Below are 11,049 nucleotides of genomic sequence, written 5' to 3' on the forward strand. Positions count from 1 at the left end.
ATCTGTTTGGTTGTATACTGTTTAACTTTTCTTTAAAACCGGTTACCATTTGCATTACACAGAGGGTGGCTGTGAATCCAACTAGGAGCCGTTTGGACCGAAGATGGTTGGGAATCCAACAAGAGGCCCCCTAGGGTAGAGAATAGTTGGGAATCCATCCAGGGGCCCGTAAGGCAGAGGATAGTTGGGAATCCAACCAGAGGCCAGGTAGGGCAGACGATGATCGGAAATCTAACCATACTCCTTTAGGTCAGAATGTGGTTGGGACTCCAAAATTAAGCCTTTAGGTCAGAATGTGGTTGGGACTCCAAAATGAAGCCTTTAAGTTTAGGCCTGTCTATAGCAGACTTACAAACGTAACATTATCTTATGTTTAACTCTAATTTAAATGTATAATATAATGTAGTCCAATTCTGTATAATTTTTCTTGTCTCTTTTTAAGACATATGTCACGTTCCCATACAGTAGATAAGCTTTTCTAGTTACACGGACAATGATAAGGGGAAGCAATTGCAAGAGACCTACTTTGACACAATCAAATATTTTGTTTTTAAGAGGGAAATTCGGATGCTACGACGCCTGTAGCGTGTGATTTCTTTTTCACTGAGTATTAATGTAGCTATTTTTCTTTGATATATCTATGGTGTAGGACTGTGTGCATTGCTATAGGTGTACTTCATCGTAGATAGTTGTCCTCACCCCTACTCTAGTTTCTCCTACTCCATTGCACCACATTATACTTTCAACGACATCTGACAAGAAGCCCATCAGAATCCACACTAACGTTATAACACTACAAAGCTTATATAATTCACTTCTTCTTTTTTCCTATCTGTCTGGGTGGATTCTTTTACACGTTTTGTCTCCAACTTTCCATTCTCGCGTGAAGTTGAAACTTTGCACAGTCTTTCATTGTCGATCACAACAGATGAATCAATGAAAAAAATTAACCGATTAAATAATTAATAACTATTAATTAATACATTTTGTTTTATTCAGAAAAGGGAAATAAATCTTGAGTCATGGCTCTAGCGCACAATAAAGATCTTTCAAGATGAACATATTGTGATGCTAATCGAAGGGAAGGCCAAGATACCTGAAGAGCAGAAAAAGACATAATACAGGACTGAAAATATCTCATGTTGATGACCTATTTCTTTCATTTACAAATGATTTAAAGAAAAGCTTTTCAATTTCATTTATTTCATCCATTCAATCTAATACAGGTATTTTCATTAACCTTGACTGACCTTTACAATGACAGCAGTGAATCCTATGGTTTGAGCTCGAGGATGGCGGGTTAAAATCTTTGTGATGTGTACATAGAAGAATCTCATGTCGTAAGTGTTAAGTGATAATAATGAGGCTTTTCTTCGAGTCCGAAGATTAATAAAGAGTCCAGTATTGCACGAGGGTACGCCGTTTCAGCCGCGACCTACATATTTTGCCACAACTAGCGCAGACCTAACCGTTGTTTGTCAACTTCTGTCATCCGCAAATGATTTTCTTTTGGTCTCAAATGTGTATCCCGAGGCCTTCGTCTCGACTAAAAATCGCCTGCTGCCAGGTGCTCTATTCAATGTCAGTTTAAGCGTATGGACGCCTCAGCTGGTCTTTAAAGCGTTTCTGTGGGGCACCTCTGTTACATGACACCCTGCTTGTTAACCGTTGGCCATGGAAACAGACCACCTTTCAGCTCACCATAAAAAGATTGCCTTTGGCATACGGTTGTCCTCCATTCGGGATAGGTACACTGCCCGGCGTAACTGTCGGACTATGCTGTCCATACCGCCTTTCACAATAAAATTGCTGTTTTTAATGTAAGAAACTTAGAAAGACAAAATGAACTAACAATTCCTTTAATCTTTATCGACCTTCTAGAAACACAAAAACTCAGGAAATTTAATACATGTCGTAGAGTTGGCCTAAACTTTTTTTCCCCATCAAACAAAACACATACACAGCTTCATTCCTCTTTTTTTTTTGTAGGTCAGTGTTGAGAGCAATGAAATGTTTTTTTATAGATTAGTGTGACAAGTATTGCTATTTTAAGCACAGTTTGTGTCTGTGTGCTTGTCTGTATTTTATTGAAGTAAATAAATTAATATATCCAATCAAACTTATTTGAGGTCCATTCAATGAAAAAAAATATTCTAGTGATATAAATACGATAGACTGAAATTTATATGTTTATCTATCGTGCACCATGCGCCACCTAGTGTGCTTACTTCTAGTCTGGACTCTTGGTAAAATGTCTTGTTACTTGATAGTTTCACTTAATGTTACTTCTAGTCTGGACTCTTGGTAAAATGTCTTATTACTTGATTGTTTCACTTAATGTCATGCATCTGTTTCTTCCTTGGTGTTTTCTGTTTTTTTTTCTTTTCAAAATCTATTCGATTCTTCTAGTATTGTAAGTATTTTAGAGTGTAGAGAACAAACCTAGATGTTTTGATGTCAGAGAAGAATGGAAGTATTATATTGTATCGAGAATAAACTTAAATGCTAACAATGAAAGCATTGTATTATGTAGAGAAAACATTTAGATGCTAGAGAATGGAAGTAATGTATTGTATAGGAAAAAACAGTTAGATGCTAGAGAATAAAGATTCTATATAGAAAACATTTAGATGCTAGAGAATGGAAATAATGTATTGTATAGAAAAAAAAAACAGATGCTAGAGAATGGAAACATTGCTTTGTGTAAAGAACAGATATAAACCAAACGGTCTATTCCTTTACCCTGGACTACGTTTGTAAGTACATATGTGAAATCATCCTACACACACACACAGGCACACAAAATAAATAAAACGATTTATGCTTTACATTTTTTCACGATGTGGAGATGTTTTGATTTCAGCTAACGTTAAACCTTCGACACAAGGTCAAGATCTAATCCGTTTGGTAAGAAGGTAAGTTCTTTCAAAGTCTTATAGCAACTAGTGTGTCCATGAATCTATTTCTGTGACCAGTAGTAAAATAATGTTTATTTATTATTTGTAATTCTAAAATATGGCGGTATTATTCAGATGTTTCCTAAATGTATATTATGTCATTCCTTAGCCGATATGACCAGATCGATGCTCCAGGATGTGGGCTGCGACCTCTAGCGACAGGAAACGGCGCCTCCGAAATAACTGCTAGGATTGTTGGTGGCCAAGAAGCCATTCCTTACTCTCACCCATCCATTGTAAGTCAGCTTTTTTTTCCTCCGTTACATTTGTGTGAAAACATTGGCTGATATCTGTTAATTTAACACAGATATCAGATGAATCAATAAATTAAACCTACATCACGATTTCTTTATTTCATTTTGCCGACTCTACAAAACTAGGATCTTTCGACTCCATTCTATTGCTGATCTCGCGTAACATATAGCTATATGAAAACAGGTTAGGTCTGCAAATGTACGACCTTAACGACAAGATGCAGAATGACCTATGATGACATGTAAGCACAACACGGAGGACATTTAAGCAAGTTTAGTTCAAAAGTATCTTGATGAGATAGATCAGTGAGGGTCAAACTTTTTGGGAGCAGGGCGAAAACTAAAAGGACTAATTTTGAAGGTCTATAATATTAAAAGCAATAACAACAGATATAGATAACAATAGATTAAATTAAAGTTGAACTAATGCTAAAGTTGAAACTGTGAGTGTCTTGATAATTGATTACTTGATGTCATGTTCTTGCTGTGATGTTTCTTGATGACAATTTTTATGTGATATTTCTTGATGTCATTTTTATGTGATGTTTCTTGGTGTCTTTTTTTGATGTGATGTGTCTTGAATTCATGTTTTTATGGGATGTTTCTTGATGTTATATGTGATGTTTCTTGGTGTATTTTTGATTTGATGTTCTTGATGCCATGTTTTTTATATGATGTTTCTTGATGTCATGTATTTTTTATGTGATGTTTCTTGATGTCATGTTAGCTTTAATACTATGTTTCTTGATGTCATGTTTCTTGATGTCATGTTAGCTTTAATTCTATGTTGCTTGATGTCATGTTATTCGATGTCTTGTTACTTGATGGCATTTTTGCTTAATGTCATGTTGATGGTTGCCATGTTAATTCATACCATTTTACTTGATATAATGTAGCTATTTTACTAGATGTCATGTAGCTTGATGGCATATATTTTGTTACTTGTTAATTAATGCCTCGTTTTCTGATGCTATCATGCCATCCACTAGTGCAGTCTACGTATGACCACATCACCCACTCATCACTTTTGTGGAGGTACCTTGGTGAAGAATTTGGCGGGAGAGTACCACTTTATCACCGCTGCTCACTGCGTGAACGGGTAACCTATTTTCAAACAGATCATTCTTGGTGCGGGACTATAAAAAATGATTTTTTATTCTCAAGATGACTATTTGCATAGCTGGTACTAAACTAAAGAGGCATTCTTATTTTTTGTCGAGATATGAAATAGAATTAATATATAGTTTTTTAAAATACCGATTTTCGAATAAATATTTTAAATAAGGCCACCTTTTATGCTAATTTCTATGTTTAGAGAGCCCAGGCCAAGTCGCTACGAGGCTCACTGTGGTATTCACGACAGAACTGACACCAATGAACCGCATCGGGTGATAGTCTACTTTAGTTCTCTGACAAGTCATCCGTAAGTTCTTGTTAAATCTTGTTTACAGAAGTAGACAAAACAGAGTAGCAGAGTATAGGTACACTGTTCTATCGGAATTTTCAAAATCATTGCTATTTGTAGTGCAGTCTTGCCATCGTATGTTCATGATGGAGCGCTTATTGGGGCTGATTTATTGTTTGACAGCTGCTTTTTGGCAAAGCAAACATCCTTTAACTCTTTCTCTCCGTGATTTTTTTTTCCACGTTTTGGAAGGAGTTCTTTATTTTGCTCATTACTATTTCATTACCCTGTTATGATTAAGCTTCAATAGCTTTGTTGTTTGTTATCAGAAAATGTTGTATTTGGCATAGAATTAAAGGGAAATGTATGCTCTTTTTATTAGTTCAAAGTCAAGTTTAAAAAATTAAACAATTTAATTTTATGAGGTCAAAATCAACGATGGTATATCGTCGATCAGGAGAGAAAGATTTAAGGAGGAGGATCTATGACTAAGGCAATCTTTTTTTTTCTTTTTGGTTATCTGAAGTTGGTATCAGAGATGTCCCCCCCCCACACACACACACACATCCCATCAAAAAAAGCTTTAAAGACCAGCTTTAGTTTCCTACATTCTATTTGTCCTAGCAGGATTTTCGAATTATATTGCAGTAATGTCAAAGTAAAGACAATGTTTTGACGCTGCACCAGATATCAGATCCCAGCGTACAATATTATGCCCTGATATCCAGAAACTCTTCAGGGACAAAACACCATCAAAGTCGTTCAACTTTTTTTCCACACATGTTTGTGTCTGTATTTTGTTCTAGTGTCCTAATTTAAATTAAATAATAATTTTAAAGTCCCTAGCGCTATTAAGACCTACTTGTTTAAAACTTTTTTAGATTAACTGTTATTTTAGCAGTTGTGTTTATGTTTGTAATGTTGTTACAGCGCCTTGAGCCTACATTTTGTTTGTTAACAGCGCTTTATAAATAAAATTATTATTATTATTATTATTATGGAGTGGGTTGCCTGAGCTAGCCAGGAAAACCAGTTACTTGCCAGAATGTAAGTCATTGGTTAATATGCATGACTGAATGCATGACGCGTAGGACGTAATCATCTTCTTTTTTGAAGTAACGTTTGTATTACATAAGATAAGATAAGATAAGAATATGCTTTTAATTTTTATACTTAATTTTTATTTAGATTTAATTATTATCATTATATATTATATCTTTAAAAAATAAAATTGGAAATACAAAATGTTTTCAGCTAAATTCTCAGAATGTGTGAGATGTTCCGTTTTGGCTCAGGGAGAACTGGCCTAGATAAACGTAGAAACTTAGTTGAATAACATGGTACAATAAACTTCTGGAACATTCATTTCGTTTTTATTTTCCCATTCAAGATCTTATGATGCCTGGACCATGGATTACGACATTGCTGTTTTCAAAGTCGCAACAGCGCTGCCCACAAACACGTACGTTTCTCCGGCCTGTATTCCTAACGAGGGCTGGTTTGAAGGAGAGAAGGGTCTTGCTGTTGGTTGGGGCTCTTTAACATCCGGTGAGACTTGTCATCTTTTTGCCTCTCAGCAGTTAACATTTTGGTATTATTACGTGTATTTTTGTTACTATAAAATCTACCTTGGTATTGCTAGTCACTGACACTTCTAGATCTATGCGCGGTAAAAGGCGTTTAAGTACTATAGAAATATTCTAGATATACAATGTCAAGGACGCTAAATCGAACTTCACTTTTGCCAATTACATAACAAAAAAATATAATAGTACATTTTTTTAAAAAAAGCTCATCTAAGGGAATAACTGTGTATTTATAGTTACATATATATACTATTGTTAAGACGTTGGGTTAAACTAAAGAAAATAACTCACCGATTCTCAGATCGCTGGTATCTCTTCGATTGCAGAAGCACAATCCAACTATGATCAATCAATATCCCCGGTAAAAAGAAATAATGTCACAATCTCCAAATCAAATTTACATATCCCGATTCACTAACACAATAGAAAACAATTCTCAATCCTCAGTCAAGAAATAAAAAAAAAGCATAACTAAAGTTTCTTAACACATTTACACACTAGTCAATGTCATTTACGCTCAACAACATAGACAAAAAATCACCCCACTTTGCACGTGGAAAAAAAAAGGTTAGTCAGGAAGGAACAGGGTTACAACAATATATAATAGTAATAAAAATAATCTTTATAATCCATATAGAAATTTGCCTTACAATTTGTGCATTTCAGCAAACAAAACATTATAACTATAGAAAACAAAAACATGCATTCACACCAGACTCACTCATAATTTACATGCGAAATGTTTATATCAGATCGTTTTTATTTAACGATTTGATTGCCATATATATATACCAATTCAGTTCCGCAAGGCTATTAAACGCCGAAAGTGATAATGGGTTAACGCTGAAAGTGGTAATGGGTTAACGCCGAAAGTGGTAATGGGTTAACGCTGAAAGTGGTAATGGGTTAACGCCGAAAGTGATAATGGGTTAACGCTGAAAGTGGTAATGAGTTAACGCTGAAAGTGATAATGGGTTAACGCTGAAAGTGGTAATGGGTTAACGCCGAAAGTGGCAATGGGTTAACGCTGAAAGTGGTATTGGGTTAACGCCGAGATGTAATGGGTTTACGCCGAAAATGGTAATGGGTTAACGCTGAAAGTGGTAATGGGTTAACGCCGAAAGTGGTAATGGGTTAACGCCGAAAGTGGTAATGGGTTAACGCCGAAAGTGGTAATGGGTTAACGCCGAGAGTGGTAATGGGTTAACGCCGAGAGTGGTAATGGGTTAATGCCGAAAGTGGTAATGGGTTAACGCTGAAAGTGGTAATGGGTTAACGCCGAAAGTGGTAATGGGTTAACGCCGAGAGTGGTAATGGGTTAACGCCGAAAGTGGTAATGGGTTAACGCTGAAAGTGGTAATGGGTTAACGCCGAGAGTGGTAATGGGTTAACGCCGAAAGTGATAATGGGTTAACGCCGAGAGTGGTAATGGGTTAACGCCGAAAGTGATAATGGGTTAACACCGAAAGTGATAATGGGTTAACGCCGAGAATGGTAATGTTTTTTAAGTGCAACACTACCTATAAAATGCTTCCAATGGCCCGTGTCTCAAAAAGCCCCTAACGACCAGTCCATCTTCACGTGTGGCTAGGAAGCAATCGCGCCTCCTCGTGTTTGTAGCGCTGGTTTAGATATTCTTCTTTCACGAAGTGGGTCGAGAGCACATTTAAAAAAAATGACCAGATACATTATCAAATACTCAATGGGACATGACTATGTTCCCAAAGTCTTCAGTGTATTGATTTGACGTCTGCAGGAGGTGACGCTCACTATATGCTGCATCAAGTTGTGAAACCAATTAAGTCTAGAGAGACTTGTGAACTGAGGTACGGGGCCGGTTCAGTAACTCTCAGAATGTTTTGTGCAGGCTTACCGCAGGGTGGCGTAGACTCTTGCCAGGTATGTGCATATTTCTTTGGGTAAACATTTCTATTTTTTCTTAAAGATAACTTTGAAGGGGAGCACCTGGTACGATGGTATGTACTATGTTTGTGAGTAGACGTCTAGATATTTTTCATATCCATACTCGAATAAGTATTTCAATAATTTAAAGTAAGATTCTTTTCTAAAAAAATCTGGCAACAAATTAGTGAACTCTTCCGTTTCTTGAGGTCAATATAACATGTTCATTTATTTATTTGAGTCTTAGAAATATATTAGATTTTAGTCTAGCTCTTTTTGTTTCCTGTTCATGTTTCATATAGGAATGTTGTTGTTTTTTTTTTTAAGTTCTGAGGGTCCCGTCAAATGTTCCTATCACGTGGAGTTGACCATTTATCTCTCATTTCATTACCTTAAAGAAGTGTGGGTATAAACAGTTTATAAATGTACACACGCTGGAAAGAAGCGCACAATCATTGGGGGACTTAAAGTTACAATTATGACTAACATAACGGACGTAGCAGGTGGATAAGATCTAATGAAAACATAAACAAATTTGCTGTAGCTTATATCGGTTCACTGCTAGCTTATTAGCCATTGCTCACATTTTCGTATTTGTAGCAAAGATTTTATGATCATTAAAAAATGTAATTTATATATGCATTGTATTTATTTTTCTTTCCGTGATTCTGTTAACAGTTTGACAGCGGCGGTCCATTCTACACATATAGAGAAAACAGATGGACACTGGCAGGTGCGTAAGCCTAAACACATAGGACTATTTAATTCATCAGTATTTATTGGGCATTTGTCTGGAGAAATTTTTCTTACAAAGCATAAATAGAAGAAAGAATTGGCGTGAGGATTGAATGAAACTATAAGTGATTAAGATGACCATGGTCAAGAAATTAATTTCTCACTCTCATTGCCTCATCTACTTCCCTAACATCTCACAACCTTATAATGTTTTTTATATCGACCGCCTCCAGTATTTGTAATTGTACTAATCAGGTAATTCAGGGGAGAAATAACTTTTAAACCTTAGCTACTGTCACAGCATACGCATTAATTATCGATACTATTTGAATTACTCAAGTTTCCTTTAAACGGATGTATGTTCGAGTTTTTGATTAATGCATTTTTACAGTACCTTGACAATAATCCTTGATGCTTGGGTACATTGTATGGTGCATTACAGATGCGAGCATGAACACTAAACAAGGATCAATGCATAGTAACTAAGTCTACTCAGTATGAACACTAAACAGGGATCAATGCAAAGTTACTAAGTCTATTCAGAATGAACAAATAAAAAAGATCAATGCATAGTAACTAAGTCTACTCAGGGTGAAATAGCGTAACGAACTTTCACTGGATCTAAACTCGAGACCTTTATTTTGGGACATAAACTTTTATCCAATATCACAACAACGCTTCGTTGGTCAACACAGACCCATCTTGAACCTAACTTGTACTGATGAAATGAATTGAAGCTGATTTTTAAATACAAAATCAATAAATCTTTTTTTTTCTCCAGGTATTATCAGCTGGGGTTACGGCTGTGCCGAAGCTGGCAGACCAGGTGTCTACACGGACATCATCGAACTTAAAGATTGGATCAACTCAATCATCAACGTTGCTTAACAGTTCAGTCAGCGGCGTTTCTCGACGAGGGGATCAGCTACACATGGGGACATTAGGCGTAGCGATAGGGACTATTCAATCACTGCATGTCAATAATGTTATAATTATTTATAATAAAAAATTTTTTTTATATTTTCACTGAATAATTTCCTTAGATGTTAATAATATTGATCAAGCTTTTATCTTTTCTGTTCAAAATGTTGAAGAGAGCACTTCCACAAGAATCCAATTTAAGCAAGGGGAGTGACTTATGAACTAGAAATACAGAGATAGGTTTGTTTTTATAATTATCTTATTTAACGAAACTGATGGTGGCCTATCATTTCTTGTGATGCTTCAATATTGCAAAGAGTCTTTCCAGTCAGCTTTGCACATACTGTAGATCAGTGATTCCCAAAGTGGTCTTTATAGGCCCCCAGGGGTCTACGAAGACTTCCAAGGGGTCTACGAAAGGAAAAAACATAAACTGGGGGTCTATGAGATGTCCACGGGGGTCTACGATAATATATTTCTTTTGAACAGGTCGTGACTTTAATTTTACATCAAATTAATTTAATTCTTTTATACACTAATATATGATTTGTTGATTTGTACCCGAGTTAATCCTCTAAACATTTATCCTGCTATTCAAACGAAAATTTGTTATATTTAATTTCAATACTTTTTTAACAAGCTTAATTTTTGTCTACGTGTAGCTAATGATTATTTAAAATTGGTATTTATTCTTTCCTTGTCATACTAGCGGTTGCCTACTTGCCTTTTTATAACGATATGAAACCAATGACGCTGGAAGATCATTTGAGACAATTCTACCCTAACAAAATAGATGAAGATTTGATAAACTTTAGAACACTCAAAGATAAAGAATAGACCCACAAAATCTCTAAACGAGAAGATGATGGTTTGCGAGAGTCTTACAATATCTCTTTACTTATATCAAAATACGGAAAACACTAAAGGTAAAACATTGATTTTACTAACCGTTGTAGTTTTAAAAACTGTTTTACTAAAACCTGCATCTGATATTATTAAACGAATTTCTTTAAGCAACAATACTGTTTAAGGTCAAATCTGAGGCATGAGTTATAAAATTTAAAGCTTCTTATGTAATTCTTTGCAAACGACATATATACAGTATGGGGTCATCAGCGTCGCAGACTCTGGAAGGGTGTAGCGCTGTGTGCTGCAAACTGCCTAAGGGCGAAGGTGCCGCTAAGGGTGGCCGGCTCCTTATTCTAAAAGGGTTGACCCACGAAACCTTTCCAATGTTCGGGTATAGCTGCGAGGCAGCACAGTTTGGATTCAGTTTTCCTTCTGCTAAG

General features: G+C 35.9%; 1 protein-coding gene across 2 annotated transcripts; it reads left to right on the plus strand.

The window, feature by feature from the left end:
- The first annotated feature begins 2,089 nt into the window (after positions 1–2,089).
- Positions 2,090–9,865, plus strand: LOC106070857 (trypsin-1-like). Of its 2 annotated transcripts, none has more exons than XM_056024373.1 (9): positions 2,090–2,246; positions 2,864–2,915; positions 3,067–3,193; positions 4,201–4,310; positions 4,527–4,634; positions 6,007–6,164; positions 7,959–8,101; positions 8,783–8,837; positions 9,621–9,865. In XM_056024373.1, the coding sequence occupies exons 1-9, from the start codon at positions 2,207–2,209 to the stop codon at positions 9,725–9,727; spliced, it is 900 nt and encodes a 299-aa protein (XP_055880348.1). In that variant the 5' UTR covers positions 2,090–2,206; the 3' UTR covers positions 9,728–9,865. The 2 variants fall into 2 exon arrangements, with proteins under 2 accessions (XP_055880348.1, XP_055880349.1); XM_056024374.1 differs by having other exon boundaries at positions 2,241–2,304.
- The last annotated feature ends 1,184 nt before the right edge of the window (positions 9,866–11,049 follow it).

This window comes from Biomphalaria glabrata, chromosome 3 (genome assembly GCF_947242115.1).
Source record: "Biomphalaria glabrata chromosome 3, xgBioGlab47.1, whole genome shotgun sequence".
Taxonomy (NCBI): domain Eukaryota; kingdom Metazoa; phylum Mollusca; class Gastropoda; family Planorbidae; genus Biomphalaria; species Biomphalaria glabrata.